Below are 20,545 nucleotides of genomic sequence, written 5' to 3'. Positions count from 1 at the left end.
GGTCAATAAAATTAAAGAAATTGGTAAGATTTATTCAGTGACCCCCAGTAAAGAACTTTATTAAAAAAGAGTTGAACTTCAAATGGAACATAGTTTGTTATTATCCTCTTTGATCGAAAATCAGTTAATTAAATCTAGAACCCAGTTTTATGTACATGGAGATAAATCTGGCGAATTATTGGCTAATTAATTGAAAATTGCTTCGGTTAAATGACAAATCACCAAGATTTGTAAACGAGATGGCACTTTGACGATTGATCATAAAGAGATAAATAAAGCCTTTCAAGATTTTTATAATTCTTTATATCAATCAGAATTTGTTGAGGATTCTTCCATAATGGATGAATTTTTAAGAAAATTGAATATCCCGAAATTAACAACAGAAGACAGTGTATTTCTAGACGCACCTATTATGGAAACCGAAATAAAAGAGGCTATTTTTTCAATGAATTCGGGTAAAGCCCCTGGTCTGGATGGTTATACTGCGGAATTTTTAAAATCCTTTTCTTCTATACTCTCTCCTTGGCTTTGAAAGATGCGTTAACTGTAGTTAAATTACGACAATCTTTTTATGATGCCTCCATTTCTCTAATTCTTAAAAAAGATAAAGACCCCACTGAATGTGCATCCTATTGGCCTATATCCTTGCTGAGTACGGATTCTAAGATTTTTACCAAAATTTTGGCCACTAGATTAGAAAATATTACCTAAAATTATTTCTAAAGATCAGACTGGATTTATTAAAAACCGTTATTCATCTTTTAACATCAGAAAATTAACTAATATAATTTATACTCCTTCATCTAAAATACCAGAATGTGTTATTTCCTTAGTTGCTGAAAAAGCGTTCGATAGAGTTGAATGGCCATATTTATTTAATACGTTGCAGAATTTTAATTTTAGTTTAAAATTTATATCATAGATTAAATTAATATATTATAAACCTTTAGCTTCGGTTCTTACCAATAATCAGAGATCTCCTTTTTTTCAGTTATCCCGTGGTACGAGGCAAGGCTGTCCTTTAAGTCCTTTATTATTTGACATTGTTTTGGAACCTTTAGCCATTGCCATTCGTGATTCACCTAATATTTTTGGTATTACTTGTGGGGAAGGGACTTATAAGTTATCATTATATGCTGATGATTTATTACTATACATAACTGACCCTGAGAGATCTATTCCTACTATTTCGTCCTTGCTTACTCAGTTTAGTAGCTTTTCTGGTTACAAACTGTATTTTAATAAGAGTGAATTATTTCCATTAAATATGCAAGTTACAATTTATAAACACTTACCATTTAAACTTGTTACAGATCATTTTAATTATTTGGGTATTAAAATCACCAAGAAACATAAGGATTTATTTAAAGTTAATTTTTTACCTTTAATTAACCAAATCAAGCAACTTGTTACCAGGTGGTCCCCATTATCTTTGTCATTGGTTGGTCGAATTAATGCTATTAAGATGATAGTATTACCCAAATTTTTATATTTATTCCAAGCATTACCAATTTTTATTCCTAAATCTTTTTTTGGTATTATTGAATCCAAAATATCCTCGTATGTGTGGCAGAATAAAAATCCTAGATTAAGTAAAAAATATTTACAGAAGCCTAAGAAGGAGGGTGGTTTGGCTTTACCAAACCTGAGATTTTACTATTGGGCAGTTAATATTCAATATTTAGGACACAAAAATCGATTATAGTATCTTGCCTACAATGGGTAAATTTGGAATGTAAATCTGTACAAGACTGCTCATTGTTTTCTATTTTAGGATCTTTGCTTCCTTTTGCTTTATCTAAATTGAACAAATAACCAATCCTATAGTAAAACATACATTACGAATATGGTTTCAATTTCGTAAATTCTTTGGCTTGAATAAGTTTATCTTATCAAGCCCTATTATATCTAACTTTTTTTTTTTCGGCCCTCTTTTATGGATCACGCCTTTGTATTATGGAAAACGAAAGGTATAACATGTTTTTGTGATTTTTTTTAGACAATAGTTTTATGTTCTTTGAACAGCTATCTAATAAATATAATTTGCCTAAAACTCATTTTTTTTAGATACTTGCAAGTTAGAAATTTCTTGAATAACATGTTAAAGTTTTTTTCGAAGTTATGTCCAATTTTTAATTTTAGAAATTTTTTTAGCTCTGAATCCTTGCCAGAAGGGTTTAGTAGCCATCATTTATAATATGATCATGGAAATACAGCCAGAAGTATCAGGAAAAATTGAGGAATGGGAAAAAGAACTTCATTGTCTTATACCCACTGAGCAGTGGGAGAAAATTTTACAATTAGTCAATTCTTCTTCTAGTTGTGCTAAACATGCCTTAATACAATTTAAGGTTGTACATAGGGCTCATATGTCTAAGGATAAACTTGCTCGATTTTATTCTTATGTTAATCCAACCTGTGACAGATGTCATTCTGAAGTTGCTTCATTGACCCACATGTTTTGGTCTTGCCCCTGCTTGCAAAATTATTGGGAAAATATTTTCAGTATTATTTCATAAGTTCTGAATACTAAATTGCAACCGCATGCTATTACTGCAATTTTTGGTTTACCAATGATGGATAATAGTTGTTTATGCCCCTCAGCTCGGTGGATGATTGCATTTGTTACGTTAATGGCTAGAAGATCTATCCTATTGAATTGGAAAGTAATTAATCCTCCAACCATATTTCAGTGGTTTTCTCAAACTATTTCTTATTTGAGTTTAGAAAAAATTAGAAGTGTTTTTTGACCCTTCAATTAAATTTGAAGAAACTTGGAGACCATTTATTCAACATTTTCATATGAGCTAAACTGACTTTTCCTAAACCTTACTTTTATTATCAATTATTTGGATGGAGGTATGGAGTTATTAACGCTGCTGTGTATATTTGACATAATGCAATGGCCCATGTTGGTTAGGTTTTTTTTGAAGGTTTTTTTCCCCTTATTTACTCCTTTCTTCGTAATCACTGAGTTTGGGAGGTTATTATATATGGATTATCATCTATTTGTATTTATACTTTAACCTATTAATTATATATTCTCAAACTCTCTGTATCTATGTTTCTCTTATGTTTATTTAAAATTAATAAAAAGATATTTTAAAAAATGGTCAGCCTAATTATGCCAGGTGGAAAGTGAAGGAGGACATTATGGTCAAGAGATGATGCCAAACGTCGTCATGAAGCGGCAAGGAGAGGGAGAGAACAAGAATTGGATGAAGCCAGGGCCGCATGACTCCAGGATCAAAGAGTCAGGACAAGAAAGATGAGAGAAGAGACAGAAGAGGAGAGGCATGCACGTCTCCAGAATGACAGAGAGAGGCACAAGGGTGGCAGATCAACCAGAAATGATGCCATCAAAAGTGTCCTTCGTTAAACGAGGAGAAGCTATATTTTCCTTGCTATGCATCATTCTTCTTTAATAAACTGAGGTTTTCTTCTTCAATTTCCAAAGCAAAGCGATACCAATAGCATTCAGGAAAATTTAATGGTCATTCTGATCACATTAGACTGCATTACCCTTCTCTCACAGGGTGACCCAACGGGTCACCCCATTGTCTAGTATGACCTAAAATGTGATTAGATCTTCACTCAAATCCTAAAACTAGATGAAGAGAACCCAATTAAATAACTAATATAAAAAACATTATATTTGTTCATTTACAAACAAGAGAAAATCTGCAGATCCTGTAAATCCCAGCAACGCACACAAAATGCTGGAGGAACTCTGCAGGCCAGGCAGCATCTATGGAAAACAGTACAGTCGATGTGTCCAGCTGTTCAAATGAATTCCTAAATAGGCTGATAGTTGCCTTTTATTAAACACCTCTTAAAAGTGACTTTTGCAAGTTCATATGAGATCCACATAATATATTTGGATTGACTCTGTCAATTCAATCATCTGCTCAACATTGTCAGGAATGAGTGATCATTCAAATGAATCATTTGAGAAAAATAGATGTGGGAAGATGTAATATTGCATGTAATATAGTAGATGATAAATCAGCAATAGAGTAGTTTAAATGTTTAAAGGACCTATGTATTATCCAAAAAACTAAATCATCTTCTGGAAGTTTAACCGAGCTTAACAATTGATGTCAAAAGCTGAAAATAAAACACAAAACTAAATTATGTTGCGAAACAAACTTCTTAACCTAGGCAAAAAATTCTGGATTGGGATGTAATTCTGGATGTAATGATCCAGATTTGATTAGGGAGCTAAGGTAAAGGAATCCTTAGGAGACAGTGATCATAATATGAAAGAATCCACCCTGCAGTTTGGGTGGGAGAAGATAAAAGTTAAATATCTTTATTACAGTGGAATAAAGGGAATTACAGAAGCTGGAGAGGAGCTAGACAAAGATGATCGGAAGAGGTCACTAGCAGGGACGATGGCAGAACAGCAATAGCTGGAGTTTCTGGGAGCAATTCAGAAGGTGCAGGAAAGATACATCCCAAAGATGAAGAAGTATTCTAGAGGGTAAGGCAACTGCAGCTGACGAAAGAAGTCAAGGCGACATAAAAACAAAAGAGCAGGCATATAATATAGCAAAAATTAATGGGAAGGCAGAGGATTGGGAAGCTTTTAAAAACCTAACAGAAGGCAACTAAAAAATCCGTAAGGAGAAAACTGATGAAATATGAAGGTAAACTAGCCGTAAATATAAATATATAGAAAGGTTTTGCAGATGTACAAAGAGTAAAAGGACCACAAATGGATATTGGACCACTGGAAAATGACGTTGTGGAGGTAGCAATGGGGGAATAAAGAAATGGCAGAGGAACTTAAGTATTTTGCATCAGTCTTCACTGTGACGACACCAGCAGTATGTCAGAAATGCGAGAGTGTTAGGGGGCAGAAGTGAATGTCTGCTATAACTAAGAAGGTCCTGGGAAGCTGAAAAGTCTGAAGGTAGATAACTCATCTGGACCAGAGGGACTACACGAGTGTTATGAAAGAGGTAACTTATGAGATTGTAGAGGCTCTAATTATGATCTTTCAAGAATCACTAGATTATGGAATGGTTACAGAATGAACTGGAAACTTGCAAATATCACCCACTCTGGCTTCCTTAGGGGAAATCTTGCTTGACAAATTTGTTGAATTCTTTGAAGAAATAACAGACAGGATAGTCAAAGGATACTGAGTGGATGTTGTTTATTTGGACTTTCAGAGGCCTTTGACAAGGTGCCACACACAAGGCTGCTTAACAAGGAAAGATACAAGCATAAATAGAAAATTGGCTGACTGGCAGGAGGCAAAGAGTGGGAATAAAGGGAGCTTTTTCTTATTGGCTGCCAGTGACAAGTGCTGTTCCATAGAGTTCAGTGTTGAGACTGCTTTTTTTCACATTAAACGTCAATTATTTGAATGAAGGAATTAATGGCTTTGTGGCCAACATGGACGATACAAAGATAGGTGGAGGAGCAAATAGCGTTGAGGAAGTAGAGAGTCTGCAGAAGGAATTGGACAGATTAGGAGAATGGGCAAAGAAGTGGCAGATGGAATATAGTGCATGGTCAATATTTTGGTAGAAGGAATAAATGTGTGGACTATTTACTAAAAGGGGAGAAAATTCAAAAAGCAGAGATGCAAAGGCACTTGGGAGAACTCGTGCAGGATTCCATAAAGGTTAACTTGCAGATTGAGTCAGTGGTAAGGAAGGCAATGCAATGTTAGTGTTCATTTTGAGAGGACTAGAATACAAGAACACGGATGCAATGTGGGTTTACAAGACATTGGTCAGACTGCACTTGGAGGATTGTGAGCAGTTTGGGCCCCTTAGCTAAGAAAAAATGTGCTGGATTTGAAGAGGACCCAGAAGTTGTTCACAAAAATGATCCCAGGAATGAAAAGGTAAACATATGAGGAGTGTGATGGCTCTGGGCCGGTACTTGCTGGTGTTTAGATCTCATTGAAACCTATCGAATAATGAAAGACCTAGACAAAGTGGGTTTAGAGATGATTTTCCTATAGTGTCAGAGTGTAGAACCAGAGTACACAGCCTTAGAATAGAGGGACATCCATTTACAACAGAAATGAGGAAAGACTTCTTTAGCCAGAGTGTAGTGAATCTATAGAATTCATTGCCATAGGCAGCTGCCAAGTTATTGGGTATATTTAAGATGGAGGTTGATAGGCTCTAGATTAATTAGGACGTCAAAGGTTACAGGGAGATGACAGGAGAATGGGGTTGAAAGGGATAATAAGTCAGCCATGATGGAATGGTGGAGCAGACCTGAATGGCCTAATTCTGCTCCTATGTCTTATGGTCAAAAATATAGCAACAACATAATTAAAAAGAGATTTGTATTCAAACTAATAATCATGTTGTTCTCTTTCTCACCTCAACAATTTCACTTATCATATCTACATTCCTGAATATTGTGACCCAGAAATCAGGGATTCCTTTGGGATTTTCATCCTGTCCTGATTCTTCTTTCTTCTCTTCTATTGCTGCTTTCTTTTTCAATTCTTCCTATTAAGACAAAAGCCAAAACAGAAGTATTAATCAATGCACTGTAAAGCTCAGAAAGCAAATTTGGCCACAAGCTCTTTACATTTGATAACAAAAAAGCAAACCAACAAAAAGTGCTATGTTCCATTATTCTAATTTAAAATGTCAAATCCATTTTACCCAACATGGATTTTTTTCCAGTCCATTTGCTGGAGAGTGCCTGGTTAATTATGTTAACTAAATAGCTTTTCATTTCTGGGGGCCAGACTTAAAACTCCTAGAAATATTAATTTAAGTCCATGAGATTCCAGTCAGTATTTGCTGATGGCACAAAATCACATTTAAAACAGAACTAGCAGTAAACAACCAGTGAAAGCCACTGAATAGCTAATATGAGAAATGAAAGATATTTAGCAATGAGACACACTAATTTGAAGTTAGGCTCAAACGTAATTTTATTTCTGTGTGAAGAATATCTTCCTTTGTGCTGCTTCAAAGAAAGGCAAACTGCAAAGGTGGAAATTGAAGAAAGTTCTTATTTCAGGCTACAGTGCACATAGAACATAAAACAGTACAGGACCTTTGGCCCGCAATTACTATGCCAGTTAAATAAACTTATTCCTTGACCATCTAATTCTTCCCTCTTACACAGCCAATAACCCTCTGTTTTTCTTAATTTCTTGTATATAATCTCAGAAGTTCTTAAATGCTCTAATTGCATCAGCCTCTACAAACACCTCTGACAGTCCATTATAGGCATGTACCACTGTGAAAAAAAAGCACTCCCCTTTGACATCTCCCTTAAACTTCCCTCCACTGGCTGCCCACTCTATCTATATCTCTCATCAAGTCATTTCTCAACCTCCTTTGCATCAAAGGCAAAAACCCTAAACTGTTCAACTTTATCTCATAAGACATATGATCTAATCTAGGCAGCATCCTGGTAAATCTCCTCTGCACCCTCTAAAGCTTCCACATCCTTCCTATAATTCGGCAACCAGAATTGAACACTATTCAAGAGTGGTTTAACCAGAGTTAAACTATTACCCTATGGCTCTTGAACTCAATGAAAGCTAAAACAACACACACCTTCTTGATAGCTATCAAATAACACAGTAGTTGATAGGATGGTTAAGGTAGCCAAATGACTGTCAGGAGAGGGAAGGGGAATAGACTGTCAGAGCAGGGCACTCCTGTGGCTATCCCCCTCAATGACAAATACTGGATCCAGTTAATTGGGTACATTTTGGCCCATTCAGTGGCTGCCGGAGTTTCATGGAAAGTTAAAGTATAAAAAGACAAAATATCACTCAACAGTAACAATTTATATATCTAAATGAAATACAGAAAAATTTGGAACATTACCAATACCTCTACAGAGCTATAAAACTGTATATTAGTTCCTAATATTAATTGATGGAGGAATTCATCTGCCACGTTCTTCTGATTGACTGTAAATGAACAAAATCAGCATAGACACTAGTGCAGATAATGGACTGCCTTCATACAATTCTTCCAACGACTGCATCCTTCAAATCTTCATTTTTATTGTAGCATTCAAATTGATTATCGATGCCTTCACAATTCCTAACTAAAGTAGTGAAATGCTTCATTTTCACTCCTGGCCATTTCTGGCATTGCCAAGCCTGAATGTTTGAAACTGTGGTGAGCAAAACAGTTCCAAGTTGTTTTACTGATTATTTCTCACCAACTATCAGTGACAAAAAAAATCAGTTTTTTTGAACACGAACACACATAACTCATGCTATTTTAAAACGGATTGTTTGAAGCACGGTATAGTGTCAAATGGCAACTCTAGTGTACTCGACCTGTCTAGTTGGAAACTGATCGGCAACACTCTCCCATCCTAAACTAACAGCAGTCCTGATTAACCAATGGCCTAATTAACCGGATCCACTGTAGTTAAAAGATATATTTTAAAAAAGACACACGACCCTTTAACTGAGCAATAAATTATGTATTTAAATGAAATACAGAATAAATTAGAACTCTATCAATATTACTGCGGTACTATAAAACTGTATTAGTTCCTAATAGTTATCAATGAAGGAATAAATTCAGTGTATGCTACCATACATTTGTTTGATGGACTGTAAATGAACAAAATCAGCGCAGACACCTAGTGAAGATAATGGCTGATTTCATACAATGCTTTTGATAATTGCATCCTCTATATCTTCACTTTCGTTGTAAAATTCAAGATGAAAATCAATACCTTCAAATTCTTCATAGTTTCTAACATCGTGAAATTGCTTCATTTTCACTCCCAGCTCTTTCTAGCACATCCAACCCTGAATGCTTGAAACTACAGAGTAAAACACTTCTGAATTGTCTTGCTGCTATTTCTCGCCAACTATCAGCGACAAAAATTACTGCTTTTTGAACACAAACACACATAACTGAAGCTATTTAAGCACTGTTCGCTCGAAGCATGGTGTAGTGTCTAACGGCCACACAACATGATGCAATTGGTGCTAGTTAGAAACTGTTCACCAAGTCTCCTGTCCCAATTAAGTAGCATAGTGTCCCAAACAAATGGCTGCCCCCGATTAACCAATGACTCAATTCATTGGAATCCATTGTGTACTAGTTTGAATACTGTTCGAGGAGGAAGGAGGAAGGAGCAATTTACCTGGGGAAAACTGCAATGGCCAGGTACTTGCCACTGAGGCTGGCTCTATGGCTCAGAAGGGAAGAGAGGGGAGGAGAGCAAAGTGGTAGCGGTAACAGATTCTTTGGTTAGGAACAAACAGGTGATTCTGAAAACAAGAATGCGACTCCCAAATGCTATGTTGCCTCCAGGTGTCAGGGTTAAAGATGTCTCTGATCGAATACACAGCATTCTTAAGGAAGAGGGTGAGCAGCCAGAAGTTGTGGTACATATGGGTACCAATGACATATGCACCTAAGAAAACTGTTGAGGTTCTGAAGTTAAGGAGTAGTTAAGTAGTTAGTTAGGAAGCTAAAAAGCTGGACCACAGGGTTAGTAATGTCTAGATTGCTGCCTATGCTATGTACCTTTGGAGGTAAGAACTGGATGATATGGCAGATAATGTGTGGCTGAAGAGTTGGTGCAAGTGACAAGGTTTTAGATTTGTGGATTATTGGGTTCTCTCCTGGGTAGGTATGCCTTTAGAAAAGGGACAGGTCATATCTTCTCTGAAAAGGACCAATGTCCTTGCAGGCAGGTTTGCTGTAGCTATTGGGGAAGGTTTAAACTAGGCAGTTGGGGGATGGGAACCTGAGTGTTAGGTCAGATGATGGAGCAATTGGTATTTAGGTAGATGTAAATGTGGTGAGGTAGAAAGGCACTGGATAGGGCATAAATTAAGTAATTTGCATGGGTTGAAATGTATTTCTAATTGGCCCTCCTTATCCGCAGGGGATTGGTTCCAGGACTCCCGTGGATACCAAAAAACGTGGATGCTCGTCAGTGGACTTTAGGACCCAGCAGAGCCCTGGAGCTTATTTAACCTGTCTCAATGCAGCAGACTTTAGGATCCGGCGGAGCTCAGGACCTGCTGCCCGCAGTGTTTCTGTTCCGGAAAATGATTACAGTTGAAAATAAAGTGGAAATAATAAAGCGATTGGAAAGACATGAAACGCCATCGGTCATTAGAAAAGCGTTAGGCTACAGTTGGGACAAAGTGAGAATAATGGAGCATGTGAAGGCTCTGCCCCGATGAAAGTTACAATTATTACTAAGAAACACAGTGGTTTAATTATTGAAATACATACATTTCTTAAGTGTTTTATATGCATAGAAAGGTAAAATATATACTATATACTAAGACAAACATTTGACTGACACTAAATACCGGATGTATCTGTTCCGACTTAAGAGAACTTCCGTTTTTTTTCCCGATTCCTGATCCGCAATAACCTATGCTCATCCTCCTGTATACTTTAAATCATCTCTAGATTATCTATAATACCTAATACAATGTAAATAGTTGTTATACTGTATTGTTTAGGGAACAATGACAAGAAATAAAAGTCTGTATATGCTCAAACAACAAGTGCTGGAGAGAGAACTTCCAGGTTTTCCCAATCCATGGTTGGTTGAATCCGCGCAAGCAGAACCCACGGATAAGGAGGGCTGACTGTATTTTAAAGCATGAAGTAGCTGGGTGATGAACTTGGAGCATGGATTAGTAAATGGAGCTGTGGCCATTACAGCGACTTGGCTTGATGTTCTGGAACTTAGCCACTTCAAAAGGGGTAGGTAGGGAGGGAGGTAAGCTGGTGACATTTCTAATCAGGGATAATATCACAGCTGTAAAAAGGAAAGATGTTGTGAATGGATTGTCTACTGAATGAGACAATCCAGAAAGGCAGCAATCACTCTATTGGTATATTCTAAGGACCCCTCCCCCCCCCAGTAACAACACTGAGGAACAGATTGAATTGACTTTATTTCAACTGTAATTTTATTAACTAACATTGAATTGAATTTGATTTATTTCTTACATCCTTCACATACATGAGGAGTAAAAATATTTAGGTTACGTCTCCGTCTAAATGTGCAATCACAGTAATTTATAATAAATAGAATAGTCAATGTAACATAGAAATACATTCAAATCAGCGTGAGTTAGTCAGTCTGATGGCCTGGTGGAAGAAGCCGTCCTGGAGCCTGTTGGCTTGGGCTTTCTTGCTGCAGTACAGCTTCTGGATGATAGTAGCTGGAATAGATTGTGACTGGGGTGACTCAGGTCCCCAATGATCCTTTGGGTCTTTTTACACACCTGTCTTTGTAAATGTCCTGAATTGTTGGAAGTTCACAACTACAGATACGCTGGGCTGGCCGCAGCACTCTCTGTAGAGTCCTGCGATTAAGGGAGGTACAGTTCCCATACCAGGCAGTGATGCAGCCAGTCAGGATTCTCTCAAGCCTTTCCAAACGTCCTCAACCATCTGAGGTGAAAGAGGTGCTGCTGTGCCTTTTTCACCACACAGCTGGTGTGTACAGACCATGTGAGGTCCTCAGTGATGTGGATGCCAAGGAACTTGAAGCTATTTACCCTCTCAACCCCAGATCCATTGATGTCAATAGGGGTTTGCCTGTCTCCATTCCTTGTGTAATCAATAACCAGCTCCTTTGTTTTTGTGACATTGAGGGAGAGGTTGTTTTCTTGACACCACTGTGTCAGAGAGATGACTTCTTCCCTGTAGGCCACCTTGTTATTGTGTGAGATTAGGCGTAGTGTCGTCAGCAAATTTAGATAGCAGATTGGAGCTGTAGGTGGCAACACAGACATGGGTATATAGGGAGTAAAGGAGGGGACAGCCCTGAGGGGTTCCTGTGTTGAGAGTCAGAGAGGTGGAGGTGAGGGAGCCCACTCTTACCAGCTGCTGGCGATCTAACAGGAAGTCCAGGATCCAGCTGCACAAGGCAGGGTCAAGGCTGAGGTATCTGAGCTTCCTGTCGAGCCTGGATGGAGTTAGTGTTGAATGCTGAACTGTAGTCCAAGAACAGCATTCTCACATAATCTTCCCTCTTCTCCAGATGTGTAAGGACAGTATGCAGGAGGCAAATTTGGAAAGACACTGATTGTAACTGCCTAGTGCAAAAGGCTTAGTTGGGTGGAATGTGTTAGGTGTACCCAGGAAGGTTTCGGACTCAAAATGTTGAGAGGGCAACTAGAGGAGACGCCATACTGAATCTGGTACTAGGCAATGAACTTGGTCAGGTGACAGATCTCTCAGTGGGTGAGCACTTCAGAGATAGTAACTCCCCAACCTTTAGCATAGCCATAGTCAAGCATAGGAGCAGACAATAAGAGAAATTACTTAGTTGGAGGCAGTCTAATTACAATCGTATAAGGCAAGAACTTGGTGCATAACTTGTGAACTAACATTTAGGAAGCACAAATTGAACAGGGTTCGAGAGTTATAAGGTAGCCAGGAAGATTTGATAAGAGTATTCTGACACTGTATGAAATGGAAAACAGAGTTCGTGAGTTGGTATATTAAAAAATGCATTTTCATAAAATTAGAATTCTCAAATAAATGCAACTTACACATCGGTGTAAATTTATACATATTTTGCAATCTACATTTTGACAAGAAATTCTACTTTCAGAAATGTCACAGGTTTGATCAGATTTATAATTTATATTGATCTAAATTGGAGAAATTGCACCTCCCACCCCCCTCTCCCCCACAAAAGTGAAACTTACTGCTAATTCTTCTTCTTCTTCCTTGTCATTATGCCATTCACATTCTGCATCTGTGGGTTCTACGTTGCCTGATGTTATGTCTCGTCTCTGGAAGAAGGAAAACAACTAAGCAACAAATGGGTTTCAACATTGATAATTAGCAGTAATATTCTACATCACTGAAAACCAAGAATGAAGCTATATTTTTGGTAAAACTTTTGCTAAAATATGTATTAACATACAACCCATCATTTTAAGGCTTTCCAATGAAGTAGCAACTTCAAGCACAAGCTGAATGGGTCTTTAACCTTCCACGTCGAGCATGAAGCTTGCTATAATCAAACTTTGATTTGTTTCATTCTGTGAATTCAACCTTGGCAAGGATAATATTATTTAAGCAATCACACACTGAGAGGGTGGAGAGCAGAACCAGCTGGATTGTTCTTCCACAGTGATTTGACAGCCTCTTCCAGGCTGTAAACATTCTGATTCTGCAAACACGAAGGTGTTGGTATCATGATAAAACATAGAACAGTACAGCACAGTACAGGCCCTTCAACCCACAATGTTGTGCCGACACTTAAACCCTGCCTCCCATATAACCCCCCCACCTTAAATTCCTCCATATACCTGTCTGGTAGACTCTTAAATTTCACTAGTGTATCTGCCTCCAGCACTGACTCAGGCAGTGCATTCCACGCACCAACCACTCTGAGTAAAAAACCTTCCTCTAATATCCCCCTCGAACTTCCCACCCCTCTCCTTAAAGCCATTTCCTCTTGTATTGAGCAGTGGTGCCCTGGGAAAGAAGCACTGGCTGCCCACTCTGTCTATTCCTCTTAATATCTTGTACACCTCTATCATGTCTCCTCTCATCCTCCTCCTCTCCAAAGAGTAAAGCCTTAGCTCCCTTAATCTCTGATCATAATGCATACTCTCTAATCCAGGGAGCATCCTGGTAAATCTCCTTAGTATGCTTTCCAAAGCTTCCACATTCTTCTTATAGTGAGACAAGCAGAACTGGACACAGTACTCCAAGTGTGGTCTAACCAGAGTTATATAGAGCTGCATCACTATCTTGCGACTCTTAAACTCTATCCCTCGACTTATGAAAGCTAACACCCCATAAGCTTTCTTAACTACCCTATCCACCTGTGAGGCAACTTTCAGGGATCTGTAGACATGTACCCCCAGATTCCTCTACTCCTCCACACTACCAAGTATCCTGCCATTTACTTTGTACTCTGCCTTGGAGTTTGTCCTTCCAAAGTGTACCACCTCACACTTCTCCGGGTTGAACTCCATCTGCCACTTCTCAGCCCACTTCCGCATCCTATCAATGTCTCTCTGCAATCTTCGACAATCCTCAACAGTATCCACACCACCAACCTTTGTGTTGTCTGGAAACTTGCCAACCCACCCTTCTACACTACATCCAGGTTGTTAATAAAAATCACAAAAAGTCCAGGTCCCAGAACCGATCCTCGTGGGACACCACTAGTCACAACCCTCCAATCCGAATGTACTCCCTCCATCACGACCCACTGCTTTTTGCAGGCAAGCCAATTCTGAATCCACCTGGCCAATCTTCCCTGGATCCCATGCCTTCTGACTTTCTGAATAAGCCTACTGTGTGGAACCTTGTCAAATACCTCACTAAAATCCATGCAGATCACATCCATTGCACTATACTCATCTATATGCCTGGTCACCTCCTCAAAGAACTCTAACAGGCTTGTTAGACATGATCTGCCCTTCACAAAGCCATGCTGACTGTCCCTGATCAGACCATGATTTTCTAAATGCCCACAGATCCTATCTCAAAGAATCTTTTCCAACAGCTTTCTCATCACAGACATAAGGCTCAATGGCCTATAATCACCTGGACTATCCCTACTACCTTTTTTGAACAAAGGGACAACATTCCAATCCTCCGGTACCATTCCTGTGGACAACAAGGACATAAAGATCCTAGCCAGAGGCTCAGCAATCTCTTCCCTTGCCTCATGGAGCAGCCTGGGGAATATTTCGTCAGGCCCCGGGGACTTATCCATCCTAATGTATTTTAACAACTCCAACAGCTCCTCTCCCTTAATATCAACATGTTCTAGAATATCAACCTCACTCATATTGTCCTCACCGTCATCAAGTTCCCTCTCATTGGTGAATAGCGAAGAGAAGTATTCATTGAGGACCTCGCTCACTTCCACAGCCTCCAGGCACATCTTCCCACCTTTATCTCTAATCGGTCCTACCTTCACTCCCTGTCATCCTTTTGTTCTTCACATAATTGAAGAATGCCTTGGGGGTTTTCCTTTACCCTACTTGCCAAGGCCTTCTCATGCCCCCTTCTTGCTCTCTTCAGCCCATTCTTAAGCTCCTTTCTCACCAACAGCTTTCGTCTCACCAATAGCAGAGAAATTTAAGAGAGCAACTTGCAAGGCCATTGCGAAATAAGTCAAGAACAAATTGCTCTAGTGTATCCAAATTATACTGAATTACAAAGGATCACAGAGAATGAACAAATTTGGAAGCAAGAGACAGACTTGGCAGTAAAGTTCAGCTAATGTACTGTGCCTTCTTTTATAGCTCCTACCAAACAAATGGCTTCTGCCAACCAGAGGAAAAGATGAAAAGCACAGGAAACCTCGGAATAAAATTCACTCAAGTCACAGACCGTACAGCAACACTGTGAAACTGCCTCCATTACAAAGGCAGCAGTATTCAAAAGGCAGTTGATCACCTACTCTTGGACAAATAGAGAACAACATTAAATGCTGACCCTGTCAATCTCGTTCGCAATGTGTCATTTGTTTCTATTGTTTGCATTATGTGTTTTCCCCCCATTCTTTTGTGGTCCTTTGGGTTTCTTGCTCTGTGGCTGCCTGTAAGCAAACAAATCTTAAGGTATACAATTTACACATTATTTGATAATAAATGTACTTGAATCTCGAGAGATACATCAAACTGACGTCCCTTCTAAATCGGAAGAAGTCCAGCATTGCAATCAGCTCTGATCTCCCAAAAACCACTGGAACCTACGTACACCCCTCTACAGTCTGGAGAAGTCTTGTCAGAAGTGGTCTTCGAGGAAGTTGCTGCCAAAAAGCCATTCCTCCGAAGAGGAAACAAAGCCAAGAGACTCACCTATGCACAAAAAACACAAGAACTGGGGTGCTGAACAATGGCAGCAAGTGCTCTGGACCAAGGTATCAAATTTTGAAATTTTTGGCTCAAACAGTAGATAGTCTGTCCATAGAAGAGCTGGACAGTGCTACATGAATGAGTGTCTGCAGCCAACAGTGAAGCACTGCAGAGGATCCTTGCACATTTGGGACTGCACTTCTGCAAATGGAATTGATAATCTGGTCAGAATTAATGGAATCTTCAATATGGAAAAGTACAAGCAGATTCTCATGCATTACGTATTACCATCGTGGTTGGTACCAGCCTGATTGGTCCCAACTTCATTCGGCAGCACAGGACATTGATTCCAAACAAATGACCAATGTCATAAAGAAAGGATCATTCAGTGAAAAGAAGAACAAGTTTGTGCAAAATGGCTTCCATAGAGCCCTGATTTCAACATCAGAGGCTATCTGGGATTACCTATAGAGACAGAAGCAAACAAGACAGCCGAAGTCTGCAGAAGAACAGCGACAAGTTCTCCAAGATGTTTGGAACAACCAACCGCCCATTTTCTTATAAAACTGCACAACAGTGTACCCTAGAGAAATGATGCAGTTTTAAAGGTATGATTTGATTTTTTTTTCATGTTTAATGATCTTTTTGGAATTTTTTTGATATTTAGATACTTTTTATTTCATTATTTTTGAAAGCATCTTCACTTCAGAGTTTTTTTTTACCTGTGCCTAAGAACTTTAGATGATCATAGGACTGAACTGAACCCAATTCAATGAAAGCATCTGAATGATAGGTAACAGTAGACCGTCGCCTCACAGCTCCAGTGACTGACGATCAGTCTTGACCTCCAGCGTTGTGTTGTGAACTTTGCACATTTTCCTTATGACTGTGTGGGTTTCCTTTGCTGTTCTAAGTTCCTTCCACTTCCTCAAAATTCAAGACTAAAAAGGGTTTAAGCTTAAGGTGAGCTCTTGATGGTTGGTGTTGAGTTGGGCGGGTTGAAGAGCACATTTCCACAGTTAATAACCATGAATCTGTAACTCAATAAAGCAACTTCAGAAGAGACTGTTCATCTGTGTTCATATCTGAGAAATTATTTTAACATTCTAGGCTTTAAAATGATATTCAAAATAATACTCGTCTCAATGTCATAAAAGGAAACTATTTAAGCTGCAATATTCCTCACATAATAAGCAAAATTGGGCAATTATTTTAATACAATCACTTAGAGTATTTCAGCAAAAGGAAGTTAATAATGCTACCAAATGCTAACTTTTTGGACTAAACAAATTACACTTATTAGCTTAAAAATACTCATACCTTTTCAAAGTATGGCTGGTAAAGAGCTGCATATTTCCGCTCCAGTTCATGAATTTCCTCATAAAATTTGGCTTCTATGTGGGCACATTTAACCTGAAGCCGCTTCAAGGCATTTATTCTTCTCTTTACAGCTTTAGGTAAACTGCAAATAAAGGGTCAATTATTAATATAAGAAACAAGAGAACACAAAGTGTAACTTATAAGCCAGCAGCAAGCTACTCTCTGTCTGAACTTTTTTTTTTAAAAAAAAAAGAAAATCTATGATAAAGATAAATCCGTACTTTCCTTGCTTGAAACTTTTCTGTCTGAGGCTGATCCAAACTTTAACAACCAGGCTCTGTGCAGCAGAAGACATAACACGATTGCACAAACAGGCCAGAATAAGTCTAACCACAAAGAAGTTGTAAACATGATAGCGAGCCAGGTCACAATTCTAATTTTATTAGTGTCAAGCCATTATAGCCCCTGAAGGTTGCTACTTGACTTGGACATTTCAGAACTTAATCAAACAATTAAAAACATTCATTAAAAAAATGAAAACAAACAAAAATATTTTTTTCTGTAGCCTTTCCTTTCCACTGAATTGCATGGATTTGCTCTGGCTAGCTCTGACTTGACACAGATTGAGCATACAGAAATAAACTACCAGCATTTGTCAGCCCTACTAACCCATGACTCCCCGAGCGACCCAAAATCTTATTCAATTCTTTCATAGTTCTGTGTTTAATGACTGCAATTGAAGTCGATGACAGTAAGCAATATGATATAATCCTTAAATGAAATGTCTATAAATATTTGAAATTTTTTCTTGGAAATAAATTCTACTTTCACTTTTGTGTAGAATGATCCTATTGCTGGAAGATCAGCGCCCTAGAAAGCATTTGCAATTGGTCTAATGTTAATGAAGAACAAATGTTCAGGGCTCAATTCTCAGCAATCAATATGTATAGTGCTACATGATTGACCATAAGCTACAGGATCCTCCTACAGCAGCTTTCTGTTCTCAACCAACGAGTATCAAAGGACATGGGCGATATTTTATCATGTTGTCAAAGTACTGAAAGGAAATTAGTGGATAAAGAAGCATATTATCTAATTTGTAGTCTTCACACTTTAAAGTTTGGATTGGCAACAACATCAACTCCACAATCTCTGTCAGTACAGGTGCATCACAAGGCGATATGCTTAACCCCATGCTCTACTGAATACCTACTGCTCTTAGGCTATAACAGGATCACTCCAAAAAAGATGAAGGACATAAACTAGTTTCAAAAACCACCCATATAAAATCCCAAAAGGCAACAATTAAAAATCAAAAAGCAACAAAGCACCATGATTGCATTATGGTGTTGCAAATAATTGATGCACTGCTTCTGGAAATTAATGTCCAAACCAACTGTAAACATTCTACTCACGTTTCAATGTAGCTTGACGGAGTGTGTGAAATACTGTCAAGTTTTTCCTGTAATGCTGCTAATACCTGTGGACTCGGCATGACCTGAGTTGTCAATTTTGCTGCAAAGAGGGAATAATTGTGAACACACATTCCAACAGCAGAGTCAACATATAACCCCCCAAAAAAATTCTTATTTTATTATTCACTCCTGAACTTGAGGGTAAACATCAGTAGAGATCTCATATATTCAATATCACCATTTCTCTCATCTTAAAACCACATGATCTACTTTTAAATGCAATGACATTTCTGGCAATGCAACCAGAAGATAGCTTTGAGCCTACATGTAATTTAAACTACAAAAGTAATTATTAAAAGATGATCTATTATAGTGGACATGGCATGTGGCTGCAGAATACAGCAGATGCTGGAGGCCACTGTGATCCACTGCAATCTTATTTGTAGCTCACAGAAGTTCAGCTTTATTAATGAGCTGGAATCAGTTCTCTGGAAACTGCAAAGTGTATAAGAGAGCATTCTTTGCATATTTTCGAATATACAGTCATCCCCCAAAGCTATACAATGCAAACAGGAGCACAAATATACAATTTTGCTATTGTGTCCAAGTCCGGAAAGAAATACTGCTTCCTTTGTGCTAGGGGTTAAGCATATCTCTTTAGAATCTTGAAGGATAATCGAGGCAAAAATCTTGAGAGTATCAGAGCACTAAAATAGGCTCTCTGGCCTAATTCATCTATGCCACTCAATGTGCCTGTCTCATCTAGACTCATTTGCTTATATTTGGCCTACATGCCTCTAAACCTTTTCTTTCCATTTATATGTTCAATGTCTTTCATGTAAGTGCATCCACCTTTACCACTTATACTGGCAGCTTCTTTCACGTATCCACCATACTTCATGGAAAAAAAAGCTTGCCTTTTATGTCTATTCCCTTTGTACCTTTCCCTTCTAGTCTCCTCAAAATCTTTCTCCTTACTTTAACCTATACTTGCTAGCTTCAGACTGTCCTATTCAGGGAAACAGGCATGGCTATTTAGTTCAGATGGTTCTAAATGCTGCACCATGGACCAAAACAAATGGGTGTAATCTGATGGCCACTACAAGGATGTCATTGCAAGGGAACTGACATTTTATAATTTGGAAGCATAACAGGAATCGGAGGGAGGAATTGGTGTTTGCTTGTGAGGAATGGCATTGGATCAAAATCTCAATGTGTAGAAACAATCTGGGTACAGATTGGGCTGGTGGGAGACCACAAAGACCTTTGAAATCAAGAAATAACAGGACATTTATGAAAGATTGCAAATTAGTTTAATTTTGACAGATTGTGCAAATTGGAGAGTATACTGACTGGCTGCATCATAGCCTGGTATGGAAAGCCCAATATCCTTGAATGGAAAAATATATAAAAAGTTGTTGATATAGCCCATTCCATCACGGGTAAAGCCCTCCCAACCATTGAGCACATCTACATGAAACGCTGTTAAACAAAAGCAGTATCTATCATCAGAGATTTCCACCACCCAGGACACACTCTCTTCCTACTGCTACCATCAAGATTAAAGGTACAAGAGCCTCAAGACTCATACCACCAGGCTCAGGAACAGTTATTACCCTGCAAGCATCAGGCTCTTGAACCAGAGGGGATAACATCACCCAATTTCACTTGTCCCATCATTGAAATGCTCCTCCAACCAATGGACTTACTTTCAGGGACTCCATCTCATGTTCTCAATATTTATTGTTTGCTTGCTTATTTATTATGATTTCTTTTTGTATTTGCACCATTTGTTGTCTTTAGCACTCTGGCTGAACACCTAGTTGGGAAATCTTTCATTGATTCTGTTATGGTTAATACTCTATAGATTTATTCAGTATGCCAAAAAGATGAATCTCAGAGTTGTATATGGTGAAATACATGTACTTACATAATAAAATTTACTTTGAACTTTGAAATCATACTGGCCAGAGGGAACATTCAAGGGAACAGGTTATTTTAGATCTAGTAATGGGTAATGAGA

The 20,545-nt window shown here is 38.4% G+C and overlaps 1 protein-coding gene across 3 annotated transcripts in view; it reads right to left on the bottom strand.

Annotated features, from left to right (window-relative positions):
• nap1l4b (nucleosome assembly protein 1-like 4b) overlaps positions 1–20,545 on the bottom strand; it is a 121,777-nt gene that overhangs the window by 71,422 nt on the left and 29,810 nt on the right. For all 3 annotated transcript variants that reach the window (XM_073049266.1, XM_073049263.1, XM_073049265.1), the window contains exons 4-7: positions 18,523–18,622; positions 17,108–17,249; positions 12,665–12,751; positions 6,351–6,482 (exon numbers count right to left, since the gene is read on the bottom strand). In XM_073049266.1, coding sequence (XP_072905367.1) covers positions 6,351–6,482; positions 12,665–12,751; positions 17,108–17,249; positions 18,523–18,622 — 461 coding nt within the window. The remainder of the gene's footprint in view (positions 1–6,350; positions 6,483–12,664; positions 12,752–17,107; positions 17,250–18,522; positions 18,623–20,545) is intronic.

The sequence above is a fragment of the Hemitrygon akajei genome, chromosome 6 (assembly GCF_048418815.1).
Source record: "Hemitrygon akajei chromosome 6, sHemAka1.3, whole genome shotgun sequence".
Taxonomy (NCBI): domain Eukaryota; kingdom Metazoa; phylum Chordata; class Chondrichthyes; order Myliobatiformes; family Dasyatidae; genus Hemitrygon; species Hemitrygon akajei.
This window is presented reverse-complemented; position numbering and strand designations above follow the sequence as displayed.